At 49.3% G+C, this 17,686-nt stretch overlaps 1 protein-coding gene across 3 annotated transcripts in view; it reads left to right on the top strand.

The window, feature by feature from the left end:
• Nucleotides 1–14,870, top strand: part of WASF2 (WASP family member 2) — a 70,064-nt gene extending 55,194 nt beyond the window's left edge. For all 3 annotated transcript variants that reach the window (XM_061184667.1, XM_061184666.1, XM_061184668.1), the window contains 7 exons: nt 419–553; nt 1,080–1,233; nt 3,346–3,463; nt 4,489–4,619; nt 7,392–7,547; nt 9,314–9,828; nt 10,791–14,870. In XM_061184667.1, coding sequence (XP_061040650.1) covers nt 419–553; nt 1,080–1,233; nt 3,346–3,463; nt 4,489–4,619; nt 7,392–7,547; nt 9,314–9,828; nt 10,791–10,948 — 1,367 coding nt within the window. In that variant the 3' untranslated portion in view covers nt 10,949–14,870. The remainder of the gene's footprint in view (nt 1–418; nt 554–1,079; nt 1,234–3,345; nt 3,464–4,488; nt 4,620–7,391; nt 7,548–9,313; nt 9,829–10,790) is intronic.
• Nucleotides 14,871–17,686: the final 2,816 nt, after the last annotated feature.

Below are 17,686 nucleotides of genomic sequence, written 5' to 3' on the forward strand. Positions count from 1 at the left end.
TTGTAAACACATAGAAGGTCCTTCTAACTCCCAATCTGTTTTCCAGAAGCACTTTTACAAGGTGCTTTTACAGAGCAACAAAGGGCTAAGGGCTATAGGCAAATGTATAGACATACTCTCCACTCTTCTAGGATTAGTTTTTTTTGTATCACACCTTTTGATTTTATTCATCCTGTTTTGAGTTTCATGTCAGTTCATTTTGCCAAGAAGACTATTAGTTATAGAGCACATGCAGGCTGCCCAGGCTCTGGAGGGTATGTCTCTGTCTCCAGGAGCAAGCTCTGCATGTAGCCTGAACCATCTTAGAGGGGTGGGTGTGTGTGTTTGGGAGGTGGGAAATACAGTCTTTAGTAGCCAGTTTTTCTGACCATGTATGTCACTTTTAGGCACTAGTGACTTGGTTTCTTTGCTCTCTCAGGTAAATATGCCGAGGACATTTTTGGAGAGCTCTTCACTCAGGCAAATACTTTTGCCTCTCGAGTAAGCTCCCTTGCTGAGAGGGTCGACCGCCTACAAGTTAAAGTCACTCAGCTGGATCCCAAGGAAGAAGAAGGTAAGGAAGCTGAGCTCAGCATTTGCAGGCTCTGCTGAGCAGTTGCTTAGAATTTTTTTTTTCCTGATTTATAAAAAAGTGAGGGGAGAAATCACAGAGACCTATGGAGTTCTGCTTTGAAACGACACAAGCCTGGGTGATGTAAAGAAACCTTTTAATCTCTACCACACCTCCACACACTCCCTTTCTCCCGTTCCCCCAATTCCCTCTTTCTCAAATTCCCCTTCCCCCCAATCGTATTTTGCTACCATAAAAGTACTTGGAAGATTCATTCCTCCTAAGGAGGGGCCTGCTAGATCTGGCCACATAGTAAACCTTTGTGTTGCCTCATTTTGTTCAGTCATGAAATGGCTGGGCTGCTGACAGCCTTGTGGGGCTTCCCCAGAGGGGGAGGAAAAAAAAAAAACCTGGCTGCAGACAGCCGCAGCCAAGAAATGCAGCAGCTGAGGCCTCTCCGACTGGTGTGACTCAGTGTTTGCTCAAATAGCCTGTCATCCATTTTCTAATGCCTTCCATCTTCTTTCAGTGTCACTACAAGGAATCAACACCCGAAAGGCCTTCAGAAGCTCTACAGTTCAAGACCAGAAGCTTTTTGACAGAAACTCTCTCCCCATACCTGTCTTGGAAACATACAACACCTGTGATACTCCTCCACCTCTCAACAATCTGACCCCTTACAGGTAACCTGGCTAGCTTCTACCTTTTTCAGCCTGTGGTTAACAACACTAGATTGTCTTTTTATTTAAAGATGTTGTTTACATCAGAGGACTGTATCAAAAAGCGTACTACGTACCCCAGAGTTGCTTGTGGCAGCAGAAGCTAACGTTTACCATATAAACAGTTGCCACTTATTATTGTTTGGTTTCTTAAACTCATAGTGAACATAATATATATTGAAAGTTTGCTGTAGCATTGCATGCTGCAGAATTTACTTTGGTATAAGCCAGGTCCATCTTGGATTCCATCCAAGGAATTTAGTTATTATAGAACCAAAAGGACTTTGTTACAAGGCAGTCCTATAGCATGCATCCCAGGGGCAACATTCTAGCAAGGCTCCCACTTACTCTGAAACCACTAGATTACCAGATGTTTGGGCGTGTTAGTGGGGCCAGCCTTGTGGACTGGCTGCTCTGGGCCCTGAGGGTCCTTCCAGAGCTTAAGGAGTAATTGGCATTCTTCCAAATGAGTGTCGTTCACTTCGTTTTGAACATCCTTTCATCATTCCCCTCTGAAAGGACCTACAGTGCTGTGGCTGGACTTGAAAAAGGTAGTCTTATAGACAACTTAAAGCCCCTCCCCTCTAGTGGTTTCTAGTGTTATCGTGCAAAAAATTTCCAAGCAGGGGCAGAAAGCGAATATTTATCTTGCTCACATCCATAAATATCTTTGGAACAGGTAAAAGTAATTACAGATAGCTGGAGGCAGATGTCTTCTGTGAGACATGGGTGTACTGCAAAGTAGAATATGTGTGTGAAATTCAAGGATGCCCACCTGATCCACAGAGCCAGAATAGGAGCATGGTCGCTTCTCACACAGATACAGAGGAAGTACATGGCATCTATCCTATTATTATTACTGTGTGAAATTATGTTTGCCCCTTGGCTCTCAAAGGGGCCAGCTAACATAGCAGGGCATAGATTTGACTCTGTAGCCTGCATCATTTAGCCTAGTTGGATCTGGGCAGAGGGGTTGTAGGGCAGGAAAAGACTACACACCTGATAATATTGAAGGGACTATGATAAGACAAGTTTATTTTTCAGTTAATGTAGGGTAGTTTCCTTTTTAACATTCTCCTCTCAGTTTTCTGGATTTAGCCTAACAGAAAAGAGTGGTGGTGTGGCTAACTCAGAACAAGATTTAATATAAAAATCATTAGTGCTTGATTAGGAAATGGTTTCTGTGTGTTGTGATAGGATTGGAGGTTAGGAAAGAATTACCTTTCCAATTCTTTTTAGTTCAGAGTAGTGTTAAAATAAATATCCACCCCTAAGTGCATGCTTTCTGGAGAGTGGGAGAGACTTAGCCATGCCAAAGTGCAGGATTCCAGCCAGGGCCATTGAGTCTGGCAGATGACTCTTACATCGACACTCAGTAGCTCACTCTGTACCTCTTTCACAGCCACTAAGAGATGGTAATGAAATCTTGTGGTCATAAAACAGCTGGCCATCTTTTCTCACTGGGGCCCCCTTGTGGCTGGGGGGTGGGGGTGGATGCTGAGCTATTCTGGAAGGGAGCAAGTAGGTGGAGTGCTGTGGTTGTCTGTATTTACAGAAGAATAACAGCTGCACACGTACACATTCATGTGTGTATATGCATCCATATGTACACATGTGAACCTGCACATGCGTGCACAGGTTTTGGGTGGGTAGAAAGCCACTAATGCTTCCTAGAGAGTCCTGGGCAATTGATGGTGGTAGGGGAACCAGTGACAGAAATCCCATCTGATGTGCCAAGATATCAGAATGTCCTCAGGGAGATGTCTGCGGCCATGGAGATCATTAGCCATAATCAGGATCCCTGCTGCTGTAGCCCATTCTTGCCCTGACCATGCAAATTCCTCTACCAGGAATTGAAAGTAAGGCTAAGGTTCTTAAAAAGCCAGATAAGTAAAGAGGTGCCGTGCCATTCAGGGGCTTTGGAACGCTGGTATGGGAGAGGAAATATGCAGTCGATTTGAATGACTTCTTGATTCCTCAGTGTAAAAACTGCTAACTGGTAGGTGTTTGGAATATTGGATTTGGTTGGGAGCTCATCTGTCTACTGACAGCTACTTGTCTTCATTTCTGTCCAAGGGATGATGGGAAAGAGGCACTCAAATTCTACACAGACCCTTCGTACTTCTTTGATCTTTGGAAGGAGAAGATGCTGCAGGACACCAAGGATATCATGAAAGAGAAGAGAAAGCATAGGGTGAGGGGAAAGGGGCCTCTGTTCTACACATCAGTAGGCACGATTGTGGAGGGGGGATAAAAAGGAAGCCAGTCTTATGTTAAGTAATCATTCCGAGTGGCTGCTTGCGTGGATGCCAGGTGAGACTCTTAAAAAAAAAAATGTGTCCACTCCAAGCACAACCAAGATGAAAGTATAAATCACACCAAAAATGTGTTTGTTCCTCCCGTTGCTATTAACAATTGAGTATATTCAGGCTGAGTTTTAGAAATTGACTTTTCTATTCACCATTTATTTCTCTTGCAATTTGCACCTGACTCTGCTGGACACTCAAGCTAGGCTAGTTCCCTTCCCTGCCAGTTTTGCAGCTCATTTCTCGGAGATCAGCACAAGGCTCTACAGTGTTTGATTTGCAACAGGAGCGGTTTAACACCTTGACTACTGGTTGGGTGGGGCAGTGGTGGGGGCATAGGCCTAGTTTTGGTAGATGCTCCCCTCCCCTTAGGCTGCCAGTGATGTGTGTAAGCATATGACCTACCAGTTGCAACCTCACAATCCCATTAGCATGGCTGCCGGGAGGCCCAAGAGAGCGCCAGGGGCTAGTGCAGCTGCACAGGCAGAAGAATTCTTCATTGGTTGTTTTGGTTTGTTTTTTAACTATTTTCCTTATATCTGTCCCATATATCTACAGCTATCATTATTTCTCTTCTCTCTTGACTGACCTTTGCGGCATAACAAATAATAAATAGCTATTTACTAACTTCCTAACAATTAGAGCTTCTCAAAAACATGAATGAATTACCCAAAGAGGTAGTGGGTAGAGGTGTGTGAGTATGGGATTGAGGAAATGTGTTTGAGCCCAGGAGGTGGTTTGGATTAGATGACCTCTAGGTCATTCTAAACCCAGCAGTTCTATAAATTCTATAGTTACTGTATGTTGTCTAGGCAAATCTTCTCTTGGGTATATATCCATGAAGCTGGGTGGAATTTTAATGAAGAACTTTGGGAAATGTTTATTAAGGCTCTTCTGGTTTTTTTCATTGTAGAAAGAGAAGAAAGATAATCCAAATCGAGGAAATGTAAACCCACGTAAAATCAAGACACGTAAGGAAGAGTGGGAGAAAATGAAGATGGGTCAAGAATTTGTAGAATCCAAAGAAAAGCTGGGGCCTTCTGGGTAGGTGATACTTCTGTCCTCTTGGTAGCATTCTTTGAAGGGGCTGGGCACCTGGGGGCAACAGTCTGACAGCTCTGGTGTGACACCTTTCATACCCCCTGAAGTCTTGCTGTGTGGCTTAAATCAATACCACTGTTAATCAGCTACTTTAAAGTGCCTCCATCTGGTGATTAAAATTTGCTAAAAAAATCAAGAGACTTGGCAGTTTAAATGAGGTGACGAGAGTGGTCTGGAAAATAAAGCCTATGGCTTCTAGTGCCCTTGCTCTGCCAGACACTGGTATGTCTGAGGGACTCAAATGAAAGACTAGAAAGGGAAGAAAAGTGGCTTTGGGAGGCCTTTGCCTCCAGAGCATTGATTTGAAGGTTGTGGCTAAAGAGCTGGTCATTTCATGGGAGTGGGGAGGGCCAGGCAGAGAATTTGTGCACATCACCAAAGCAACTTTTCAGTCAGCCTTTGTCAGTCTCGGGAGAGAGGCTGGCCAAGGGACTGAAAGCAGACCTCAGAGACAGTGTGGGAAAGGTCGCGTGGCCAATATTGAGGCTATATATTTCCGTGAAGAAATGGTAGATGTCAGTCTGACCCCATTTCCCAATACCAAATCACACTAGAGGTTTAAAAGGAAAAAAATGGTTTTAAAGCTTGGTTTGATGCTTATCCTGGTGTCCGACCTGTGTGACATTCAAAGCCAAGTCACCACGATTGCTTGGCATAAATGTCGCCCTGGTTTTTCCCCTTAATACCTTGCATCCTGGCTGTCAGAGAACCATGCCAGCCCATGCCGGGTGTCTAGGAATGATAAAAGGGAAGAGTTGAGTTGTTCTTGCTTTTAGGAATAATTCTACCATGAAAATCTTGACTTTTAGAAATCTTGACACTTCTGACACTTGTTCTTCCTAGATTAAGAGATTTGTTTTAAAGAGTGATGAGGATGGTGAGAGGAAAAATGAGCCTTTCTTTCTACAGGGGAATCAGCCCTGAGGGTACCTCCATTATCTTCACCTCCCAATAAAAAGGGGCCATTTTGTTCCGTGGTCCCTCCTGTTCAGACAGGCCCTTGTTGTGTGAAGGTTCAGTGACTCTAAGGCCAGAAGCATGTTCAGGATGCCGACCAACTGTGTGTGTGTATGTGTGTGTGTGTGTGTGTGTGTGTGTGTGTGTGTATTGGGGTGGTGAAAATAAGGACTTTGCCTCCCATTTTCCTGTTGTCCAAGAGGTTTGGGATCAGGCTGCATGGCTGCTCTACCTGGACATGCTTGTTGGTGAGCCTGTAAAGAGATATGCCAGGTCTGCAGGGCTTCAGGCCTTGGGGACTTTCCACATCAGAGCATCATTTGATTCAGTTAGTTCCCTCCAACTCTGTTCTCCCTGGGGTCTGCTTTAGATGAGTTCCTTATAACCCAACAGTGGTGGAAAGAAGCGGGAGGTGGAGCAGAACAGACCACATTTTGTTAGCTGCTGCTTGGTGCGTTCGTGCTTGTTTAGAAGTTTGTTGCTGTTCACCCAGAGCAAATTCACCCAAGGCCCAGTGCTATGAGGGACAGGTTTTCGTGAGGCAAGCCCTAGCACCCCACTTTAATCAGCAGCTCGTTTTGTTAGATAAGAGACCACGTCTAACTACCACACAGCAACTTGCATTTGTCCTCAGCTTGGTTTTGCAATCAGATGCCTCCTTGGCCTTTGAGCACTCCAGAGGCTTGCCGCCCTCAAAACCAGGCTGTGTGCCAGTCACGTGCATGCAGCTCACTAGCCTTGGGGCTTGGCTTTGCCCTTTGCCGCAAGACAGACTTTGGGATTTGGGTCTGGGCTGCTCCTAACATTTGGGAGAGAATTTCAAAGAACTGCTGGGTTTGACAAGGCCAACATTGGGAAAGGAACAGCATGGTTTTGATAATCTGGGTTCAGTCCCATTTCTACAGACAATCCAACAGAAATATCTGGGAGAGGGGAGGGATAAATTGGGAGATTTGGATGGACATATACACACTACTAAGTATAAAATATATAACTAACAAGGACCTACTGTATAGCACAGGGAACTCTACTCAGTACTCTGTAATGACCTATATGGGAAAAGAATCTAAAAAAGAGTGGATATATGTATATGTATAGCTGATTCACTTTGCTGTACACCTGAAACTAACACAGCATTGTAAATCAACTATACTCCAATAAAAAATTTTTTTAAATAAATTAAACAATTACAACTACAGCAAGTTGGGGAAAAACAAAAGAAATAGCTGGGAGTTTTTTGTTTGTTTGTTTGTTTAAATTTATTTATTTATTTATTTTTGGCCACGTTGGGTCTTTGTTGCTATGCGCAGGCTTTCTCTAGTTGTGGCGAGCGGGGGCTACTCTTCGTTGCAGTGTGCATGCTTCTCATTGTGGTGGCTTCTCTTGCTGCGGAGCACAGGCTCTAGACGCACGGGCTTCAGTAGTTGTGGCACGCAGGCTCAGTAGTTGTGGCTCGCGGGCTTAGTTGCTCCACGGCATGTGGGATCTTCCCGGACCAGGGCTCGAACCCGTGTCCCCTGCATTGGCAGGCGGATTCTTAACCCCTGCGCTACCAGGGAAGTCCTGGGAGATATTTAACAATAGAATATTTAGTCCTAAAATAAAATTTCAGTACAACAGAAACTATATGAGAAATATACTAATTTTATTTCTCCATAATAGCTTTTGTATCAGATGCATTTTTATGGGGTCTTTTAAGAAAACAAGAGCGTACCACTCAGACTTTAAATGACAGTTTGGCATTGGGTTCATTGTCAGGTATCCACCCGCCTTGGTGTACCAGAATGGCAGCGTTGGGTCTGTTGAAAACGTGGATGCAAGCAACTACCCGCCACCACCACAGTCAGACTCCACTTCTCCGCCTTCTCCTTCCTTCTCTGAGGACAGCTTGCCTCCCCCACCAGCAGAATTCAGGTAAACGGTGATACCTCTTCCCTCTACTCTGGGTGGTTAAATGCTCAAGAACAAAGTAAGAGTTCTAAATCCAGGCCAGGACCACTAAAGTGACTCCAGACAGGTGTGTCTAGATGATAGAAATAATTAGTATTTATTGTTTGTAAAGTGCCAGGCATTATGCCAAACACTATATATGTTACTTAATCCCCACAAAAGTCCTCTTGAGATAGGTACCCATTTTACAGATGAGTAAACAGTGAAGCACAGAGAGGTCAATGAACTTACCTAAGATCACACAGCCAGTAAGAGGCAGAGTCATGATTGGAAAGCAGGTCAGTCATGATTGGAAAGCAGGTCAGGCTTTCTTTCCAGAGCCTGTGTTCTTAACTACTAGCTACACCTGAGCAGATAGAAGTCACCAACTTATCTCTTGTTTTTTTACTTGGCTCTGACTCAGCATGACATAAAGTGGTATAATCTGCTGTCCATAAAATATTGAACAGCCTCCTTCCCCAGTTATCTAGGAACCTAGCAGATAGTCACCCTTTTCTCCTGTCGCCTCTGGTCCATTTCACCGTGGATAAAATCTCCAGAAAGAAGGAAACAAAAGAAAAAGAGATGAAACTTAGAATCTGACCATTTTGGTATTTGTCAGTGTCCCTGGCAGAGGTGTATAGAGGAAGAGTTAGCAAGTAATGGCTGAAAGGGGAAGGGATCTGAGGAGTGTTAGATTTCAGTGTTTCCTCATAGTTACTTTTCTTTCTGATGCCTGACAAGTGAGAGCTTTGAAAAGTATGCTTGTCTCCTTGGACACTGTTTAATCAGAGATTGGGTATGTTGAGGACCCCTCAGATGGAGACCTAAAGCAATGCTGTCACCCCCACCGCCCGCCCCATTCTTGGCGCCTGAAACCACTAATCCCAAGTCTCCTTCTGCCTCCTAAATCACTTCCTGCTGGTTGCCGTGTCGGATGCAGCTAAGGCTCGAAGGTCTGTGGAAAATTCCAAGATGGATGCTTTTCTAAGGAGTAGCTATTAGTGTAGGGCAGATAAAAAGGTGGAAAAAGAATCCCTTCAGTCTCACACATGGCCTGAGACCTTGCAGCCTCAGTCAAGTATGCCTGACCCAGGAGAGGTGCACCTTAATTCTCTCTCAACCCGGGTCAAGTCTGGCAGCACATTCATTTCCCGTCTCTGCTGACCCTCAGGCCCTCGTTCTCTCTCAAGTTTTTCCACATGAGCACTGAAGGTACATTCACCTAAATCTGTACCCAGCTCATGTTCGGTCAGCTTGGCTTGGATTTCCTGCCCTCATAAGATCTGGTGAATGTTAATAGCCTGTGGAGCAGAGCCTGTGGGTAGTGGTGTTTGAATTTTTATTCCAGTTCTTTCTTGCGTGCCTTCTTAGTCCTGGCTCCAGGATTGAACTGACCCTTCTTCTTAGAAGGGTGCCTTCCCTTGGAGAGCTGAAAAGTTTGAGGGGGACCTAAGAGATGATCTTGGCCAGCCCTTACCTGTTGGAGAAATCCTAAGTCCACTTTTTTCAGGTAGTTTTTCTCAATTTCTGCTTATACTCCTCTGCTAATGGGATGCTCATTACCTTACAAGGGTGCCCATTCCATTGTTGGTCTGTTCTGACCATCCCCGGGTTCTTCTTTCTATTTGAGCCAAAATGAAATGATACTGTCAACCAAAATGAACCTAGGCTTATAGATAAGCTTAACTAGAGGTGGAGGTTTGCATCCGGAGAGTGATGGTGGGTCTTTTTTTGCTTTGTCCTTTTAGCTACCCAGCAGACAATAACCAAAGAGGGTCTGGCTTAGCTGGACCCAAAAGATCCAGTGTGGTCAGCCCAAGCCATCCACCACCAGCTCCTCCTCTGGGCTCTCCGCCAGGCCCCAAACCTGGGTTTGCTCCACCACCTGCCCCTCCGCCTCCACCTCCGATGATGAGCACTCCACCCCCACCACCGCTTGGAGGATTTGGGTCTCCAGGGACCCCACCACCACCTTCACCCCCATCTTTCCCACCTCACCCCGATTTTGCTGCCCCTCCACCTCCTCCCCCACCGCCAGCAGCTGACTACTCACCTCTGCCACCACCTCCCTTGTCCCAACCAGCAGGAGGAGCACCTCCGCCTCCCCCGCCTCCCCCTCCTCCGGGGCCCCCTCCTCCCCCTTTCAGTGGTGCAGATGGCCAGCCTGCTGCACCTTCGCCACTTTCTGACACCACCAAGCCCAAGTCCTCCTTGCCTCCTGTGAGCGATGCCCGCAGCGACTTGCTTTCAGCCATCCGTCAAGGTAAAATCCCAGTGGTGGGTCCGGGATCATGAGGCCTTGTCTATCTGCAGCTGGGAGACTGATTGGAGGGTGGACAAGGGGTTCTGTGGCCTTCCAAGGGAATAGCTTTCGTTGGGTGGGGAGAGATTAAGACCTCAGATCAGCGTGAAGAAAGGCTTCACTCTAAAAATACAGAGGTTTATATTTCTTTCCACCTTGGTTTAAAGTAAAGACTTCTTAACCTGGGATCTTTGAACTCCTTGGAAATTTATGCTTTGTGTATGTTTGCATCCATTTTGTGCCCCAGAGAAAAACAAGAATCACTGTCTTAGAAGGTACTTCCTCAGCTGGACTCAGACACTCCTTGTCCTCCACTTTTTTGCCTTCCATACCCTTCCTCCCTACTCTCCCCCACTTCCCACCCCCTTCCTTCTCCCTTTTTTCTCCTATCCCCTTCCCTTCCTTTCACCCTACCTTCCTCCCCTCCCTCCTCATCATCTCACCATCATGGGGCATTTATTCTCTTTCTGTCAGAGGCCAGTTCTGGTCCCAAGGGACTGGAGTGGTTTCTTCTGTCTGATCCTCAAGGAACTGAAGGGTTGTCTAGTGGAGACAACCTAAGGCAGCTGAGCTTCATGAAAATCAATGACTTGGGCAGACTGAGTGCCCACTAGGTGGGGATTGGCGGCCACTTCCCACTCAGTCTTGGGAGAAGTACCATCCTCACCAGGCTGAGAAACTGGGAAGCGTGGAAACTGGGAAGAATGGCAGGCTCCTTTCAGACACACCTATAGCACTGGGGCCACAATTTCATAAAACCTGTCTTTACTTCTTGTCCTGAGGATCTTGCTTTCCCAGAGGGTCCTTCTTTTTCACTGTCCTTTCCAATACCCACCACCACCAGGGGCCGCTCCCTCTTCCACAGTCCTGGATGGATTCGGAGACTGACGCATCTCTTAACCCTTCTCCCTCTCTCCCGCCAGGCTTTCAGCTGCGCAGGGTTGAGGAGCAGCGGGAACAAGAGAAGCGGGATGTTGTGGGCAACGACGTGGCCACTATCTTGTCACGTCGCATTGCTGTGGAGTACAGCGACTCAGAAGATGACTCCTCTGAGTTTGATGAGGACGAGTGGTCGGATTAACTCTTCTGCCTGCTACCCACTTCCTTTTTTTTCCTTCCTACCTGCCTCCTTTGATGCCTACCCCGACAGTCCCAAGGGGAAAAAAGGGAGGAAAAAAAGAATCTCAAGGGGCCAGAGCCTTCCCTGAAGCAACCAAAGATATATCCAAGTGCTTCCTCCAAATCAACATGTATTTCCCATCTCCCCGAGGTCAGGCCCCATGGGGCTCCTGAGGTTCAGCAGCTGAGATGTTCCCTCTTCCCTTCAAGTGACTGTTGCATATTGAAGAGAAGGGAAAACCCCAAAGCAGATCCCTTTGATTGGGTTTAAATTGGAGTTGGTGCCTTCCCCTAGGAGCCATTTTCTGTGGTCTTCTTCTAGAATCCTTGCCCTCAGCTACTTTGAATAATGCCAGCCATCTTCTGGTCCTAAAGCCTGCCTGGACACAGCTGGCCCCTTTCCCATGCACTGAGAGGGCGGAGCAGCCGCATACCCAGTGCCTCCCCCTTCTGCCCTCATCAGCAGGGTGAGGCTGCCTTTTGCTAAGCCATCTCTATGTCTGGATGCCCTTTATTTCAGGAGCCATCAAGCCCCTAAAGAAATGTCTTACCCCTCTGCTCAGAAACAATGCCTTTCTGGAGGCAGGGGTGGTTCCCTCCCTCCCAGGGTCCCTCTCCTGAATGTGGTGTTCCACGTCCCTTAAATGCCCCTCCCTCACCACCAGGTGCCTCTAAGCACCACAGCCCGGTTCTAACCTCTAATACTCATGACCAAACTAGCCCTGACACACAGGGATCTGGGCCTCTTCTGGCTCTTGGGAGCCAAGCTTAGAGACTTGTAACTGCAGGACTGGAAAAAGGTGGAACTCCTTGGGTTGAGTGATGCTGAATGAAGCCTAGAGATGGGAAGTGACTTGCTCAAGGTCACACAGTTGGATGATGACAGAGCTAGAGCCCAGAGTTCCTGATTCCAAGTCACCTGTGCTTTCTGGGACCAAATGGTGGGTACCTGCTGGAGCCCGGGCAGAGCAGTTCTTGGCTCTGTGCTACTCCAGACCTCACCAGAGGTGGGGGTCCCAGTAGAAGGGCTCAGGGCCTGTGCCAGGCCTATCAGTGCTGCTCAGACCCTCATGGCCTCTCTTGTGATTGTTTGCTCCCCCTTTCCTATCACCAGCCAAGCACCTGGCCTTGAGAGCTGCCCTTTTGGGGGACCAGAGGTAGTGAGAGAAGGAAGCGGGTAGGCAGCGTGACAGGTGCTGCTTTCAATTCCTCTGCAACTCCTCCCCCTTTTATTTCCCCAGTTTAAGCATAGGTCCTTCCAACTGTAGAAACTTCAGTCCCTCAGTCTGGCAGCCGCTGCAGGTAGCTGCCCCGGGTGGGGGGTGGTGGGGGGTGGTGCGGGCGGCTGTGAGGAGGGTCGAAAGGCAGAAGGACTCTGGGTCTTGTTTCCAGCTCCCCTCCTCACTGCACAGTGACGTTCCCTCCCTCACTCCCCCTTTTTCCCAGAGCTAATACACAGGTGCTATTATTCAGAAAAAAACTGGTCAACTTGGGCCAACAGTGAGGTTTCTTCTCTTCTGCCCTAACTATTGTGTAGCCTCTTGTGCTGAAACTGGCTTCTGGCTTCCGGAGCCCTGAAACAAAGAGAAACAGGATCTGTCTCTACCCAGCACAGCAAATGGTTATAGTAATTGCCAAAGCCCTCATCAACCCCTCAGGCTTGAGGAGAGGGTGTAATCATGGGTACTGCCGCTGTGCCCTGGCTGAATGCTGCCCCTCAGCCTTCTTTCTGTGAACTTGGGGCGTGGGGACCGAGTCTTTAGAGGCCAGCGTGCCCTCCTGCAGGGGCTGCTCCAGCGTGTGCCCTCCTTCCGGGGCTGCTCCAGCGTGTGCCCTCCTTCCTCTCCCAGATCACGCATCTCTGGCACAGGGCTGGCATCAGGCCCCAGTGCTGAGCGTACCAGACGGTGTGCACCCCCTCCTTGCCTCCCGCTGTGCACTCTGGAAGCTGAAGGTGCTTTCTTCAGAACTCTAAAATGGCTGTCGAAGGTGCCCCCGGCTGCAGCCCAGCAGTGACCAAAGTGGCAGGAGGAGGGCAGTGATTCTCCCAAATAGGAGTCCTGGGGCCTGGCTAGGCCAGGGTTTGGGCCTAATGGCTTTGACTAAATTACCCCCATCCCCCTCCTTTCCGGAGAAGGGGGAGCCAGCACTACTCACTATCATTCTTCTCTGACCTTGAAGGGGGCGGTGTTGGCCTGGCTTCTGGAATGGACGGAGTCTGCCTTGGAAAGGGCTGGGGGCAGGAGGAGGTGGGGAGGGCCACTGCCTGCAGAAGGTAGGATTAGATCATTAGCTCAGTGACCTCCTAGGGTTTCGATATGCTGTGTTCTCATCCTACAGCTGGTTTGGTAATGATCTGAAAGTCCCGGAGAGCAACAGCACAGCTCTGCCCGATGCTCTCATTAAAATCTATGCAGCCAAGCTCGGCGCTTTGTAGCAGCCGGCCTTGCGAAGCCTCCTCAGCTCGGGGGGGCTGGGGACCCAGTCAGCCGAGAGGCCCTCTGGGCTCTACTTATGCATATGTGCACCAAAAAAAAAAAAAAAAAAAAGCTTCTTTAAACCCAGAGACCTTTAAGATGATAAAGGACCCTGTGCAGGTAATTGTGTATCTTTGGAATCCTGTAATTGTAGAATGCAAAGTTTAGTGATTATTTAAACTGGGCTGAGGCTGGTAAGAGTATGGAGCAATGGCCCCTAAGGACTCTAAGGGCTGAAGCCAAGGAGCCGCCTCCCTTCCCCATTCTGCCCAGCCCAGGGGACCTGCCCCCATTCCTGTGGCCCAGGGGCCCAGCTTCCACTCGGCAGTGTCAGAAGTGAGTTGTGACTCTGCCTTGGTTGTGAGATGAGTACATTCCAAAGGAGCAGCCACGGGGAGGGGGCAGGCTCAGCGATCCCTTGGAGGCTCAGAGCAGCTGCCCCAAGCTCCAGCTCGCCTCCAACGGAAGCTCAAGCGCCCTCAGAAACGACCCTGGCCAATGTCACCGCAGAGCTGAGGCGGTGTTGTCGGCTAATGTGAAATCTCTTCCCGTGGCGCCGATCCTCCGGCTCGGCAGCGCCAGCTCGGACAGATTGAGGTCTCTGTGGCTTTGGTGACCCTGCTTAAGCATTCCCACCGTGTCCCAGCTCTGCTTTCAGCCTGCCGCCCCCTGCAACCCCCCTCACCTGACCTCAGGGCTTGAGGAGGGGGGCAGTGCCCCCTAGGCCAGGGGATTTTGCTCAGGAGAGAGGTCAGGCTTCCTGGGGGCTTTGAGCTCTACCGGGGTTCAGCTGACCTGGGACCAGGTGTCACCCAGAGATGCGCCTCATCCTGTGCCTCAGGAAGGGCTAGGGAACAATTTTGTTATTGTATTAACTTTACTCTCTTAACTCACTTGAGAAACTAACCAATTTTTACTTTCTGTCTAGAATGATGTATGTGTAGGAGAGTGAGCCGTCATGCTCCCGAAGTGCCTTGTTTTCTCTGATATAAATATATTTATAAGGACCTGGTCCAGTGGATTCTTGGGTGTGTTTGCCACATCAAGATTTTAGGGACTGGGCTTGTTACGTAGTGGGGTTACAGTCTGAAAATGAGTCCCCTTCCCCTGAAGATGGGAAAGGAGCTTGAGATGGAGCTCTGAGCTCTAACCTTCAGGGGTTAAGCCAGACCCCTGAAGTGACCCTTTCCTTGTCACCCTATTCCTCTCAGGTCCTTAGAAGGAGGTCTACTTTTTCAAAGCCCCATGCCTCCAAGCCTGGTCCTACTTGAGTCCCTGCCAGGCTCATGTGTGTACCACATTAGCACCCCAGTGACCTGAAGATTCTGTGTAATTGTTTTATGTATACATGCGAATGCATAAATGCCAACATCTTAAATAATTTGATAAAGTCTTTGTAACCACGCAGCCACCTCTGGGGTGTGTGTGTGCACGTATATGTGTGTAATGGGAGAAGCATTTATAAGGGGGCGACTGATAGCCACAGGTGGTGGCCAGAGCTCCAGAGGGAGGTCAGTGTGGGTGGGCTTGGAGGGCGGGAGGCCTCTGGGTCTGGATGGTGCACGCTGTGCGGGAGGAGGAGGGGGTGAAGGCCGGAAACCATTTTGGGTTAGGGCGAGACCCAATTGGGGGACCTAGAGGCCCTCAGCTGGCTGAGAGGGGTGTGCTGGGGCCAGGGAGACTCCTTGCATCAGGCAGGAGAGGAGCACAGGCTGAATGCTGATGCTGCCTCCCAACATCTGGCCGGCATCTTGTCTGCCTCTCAGAGCCAAGCAACTTACCTTAAATAGAATGATTTACAATGGAATCCGATAAAAGGTTTAGGGTGCTGCACGCCCCTTCTCCTGCCTGGGAAGGTGAGGGAGCTGGGTTTATATTCTGACCCCAAAAAATGACCTACCCAGGAAGCAACGGTTGTTCCGAGCCCAGCTGCTGCGGGTGACTGTCCCTGGGGGTAATTTATGAGTAGACACCCAGTTCTGGGCCCAGCAGACACAGTGGGGTGGCCCCGGGAGAGGGTTGGGAGCAGGGTTGGTGACTCGGCTGGTCACGCCTGCTGTTCAGAGACAGTCACCCGCTGGCATCCCAGGAGAAGGGGCAGAAGTTTTGAATTGTCAGCAAGTGCTGCGCCAGCCACTCTGAGCTCATCGCTGGAGGTGGGGTGCAGGGGAGGGGGCGCGGGAGCCAGCTCGCCCCGGGCGGAGCCCCTCACTCCACCCTCCTGCTCAGGCCTGTGTTTAGTCAGCACTTGGCTTCCCGAGGCCGGTGACTGACAGGCAGCCAGACGCCCGCCCTGGGAGAAGACAAAATGGTGGTGTCAGGAGCCGCCCTTGGTGGGGAATTGGAGGGAAGGAATGTGGTTCTGGGAAGAAGGAGGCCTGAGCTTGAATTCCGGCTCCTCCGCTTGGGAGCTTCAGCTCTTTGGGCTAATCCTGAGAAGAATGAGCATTTGCTACTACCTGCCCAAGACTGCATACACTTTATTTCAACCTCATGAACCAAGGGTCTCCCATTTTACGCATGAGAAAAAGATTCAGAGAGGTTGAGTTGCTTAAGATCACATAGCTGGCCAGGAGCAGAGCCATAGTTCGCACATGGGTCTCTTGTGCTCTGTCCACCATGGAACTTAAACCATTTTCAGAATCTCTCCACCTAGCATCATGGTCTTTGGTGTGAGGGGGTGTGTTAAAGGTTTTCTGTTACGGTCTACCCTACCCCCTGGTGCCCAGGTTTTTTTTGTTGTTTTTTTTTTTTATGTTTGTGTTGGGTCTTCGTTTCTGCGCGAGGGCTTTCTCTAGTTGTGGCAAGCCGGGGCCACTCTTCATCGCGGTGCGCGGGCCTCTCACTATCGCGGCCTCTCTTGTTGCGGAGCACAGGCTCCAGACGCGCAGGCTCAGTAATTATGGCTCATGGGCCCAGCCGCTCCGCGGCCTGTGGGATCCTCCCAGACCAGGGTTCGAACCCGTGTCCCCTGCATTGGCAGGCGGACTCTCAACCACTGCGCCACCAGGGAAGCCCTGGTGCCCAGTTTTATAGGTGATGGTTATTTTTGCTCTTACTTTGAAATCAAGTGGGCTAGACTGAGGGCTCGGCTATCCTAGACTTAGAGTTAGAAGTACCCTGTGCCCTCAACTGCCTGGAACAAAGTGGGTTCCCTAGGTATGGGCTGGGGCTTCCGTCAGACATGCCTTCAGTATGTGCACACACCTGTTCAGATGGGTGCATCTATGCACACTCGGACATGGATACACGCGGAGACGTGCACACACTGCACACAGTCCTATCCTTGTGCAAACAAGGGCACAGATCAGCACACAGTTACAGGAACACACATAGGTGCAAGCAGACCTCACACAAAGTCCTCAGGAGCCACCCCTCCCTTCGTGCTGCCTCCGCCAGTTCCTCACTGCCCCCTCCTGGTCACCCAGTGGCCAGGGCAACCTGGCACCACTTCCTGTAAGTTCTGCTCTGGGGTGGTTGTCAGCTAGTTCCCTCCCAGATCATGAGGCTAGGAGCTGTTTCAGATGCTCCCCAAAGCCAGCCTTACCCCCAGGAGAAGAGGTGTCTAGTGTGGGGTCTGAAGCTGGAAGACAAAAAAATAAGCCTTTCACACCCAAAAGAATCTCTTCATGGTAGAATTGTCAGTACCATGGTGGCAGGAGTCCTGCAGAGACACCTTCCCACCACAGCAGGTGGCCATCCCCACCCTTACCTGGGGAATTGTGCACACACCTGCTCACGCACTGCATACATATTTAAAGAGGAGTAGATTTCCTGGCTGAGAAGTCAGAGGTCAGCTCTTCTAGCTCCCACCTTGCTGCTCCCTCTCTGGGCCTCAGCTTCTTCCACTATTGGATGAGAGGTTGACCAGGATGATGTATGCTGCCCACTCCCGCCCCCCCCCCCCCCCCCCCGTATCTCACTATCTCGGAAACTAACCTCTCCCAGACGTGTTCCTGAGTAAAGCACATCCGTAAACATGACCCCATGGACTCCTCAGGCCAGTTGTGGAAGGATTACCAACACAAAGCTTTTTATTCCTATTTTATAGTTGAGGAAACAGAAGCACAGAGAGATACAGCAACTTGTCCAAAGTCACACAGCAAGTTGACAGCAGGCATGGAAATAGAAACCCTCTTCTTTCCAATGCCCTAGGCTGCCTACAAGAAAGTAGAACACCGTATGGGCTTGGGTCCAGAGCCAAGGAGACAGGAACTACAGAA

Source organism: Eubalaena glacialis, chromosome 3, assembly GCF_028564815.1.
Source record: "Eubalaena glacialis isolate mEubGla1 chromosome 3, mEubGla1.1.hap2.+ XY, whole genome shotgun sequence".
NCBI lineage: Eukaryota > Metazoa > Chordata > Mammalia > Artiodactyla > Balaenidae > Eubalaena > Eubalaena glacialis.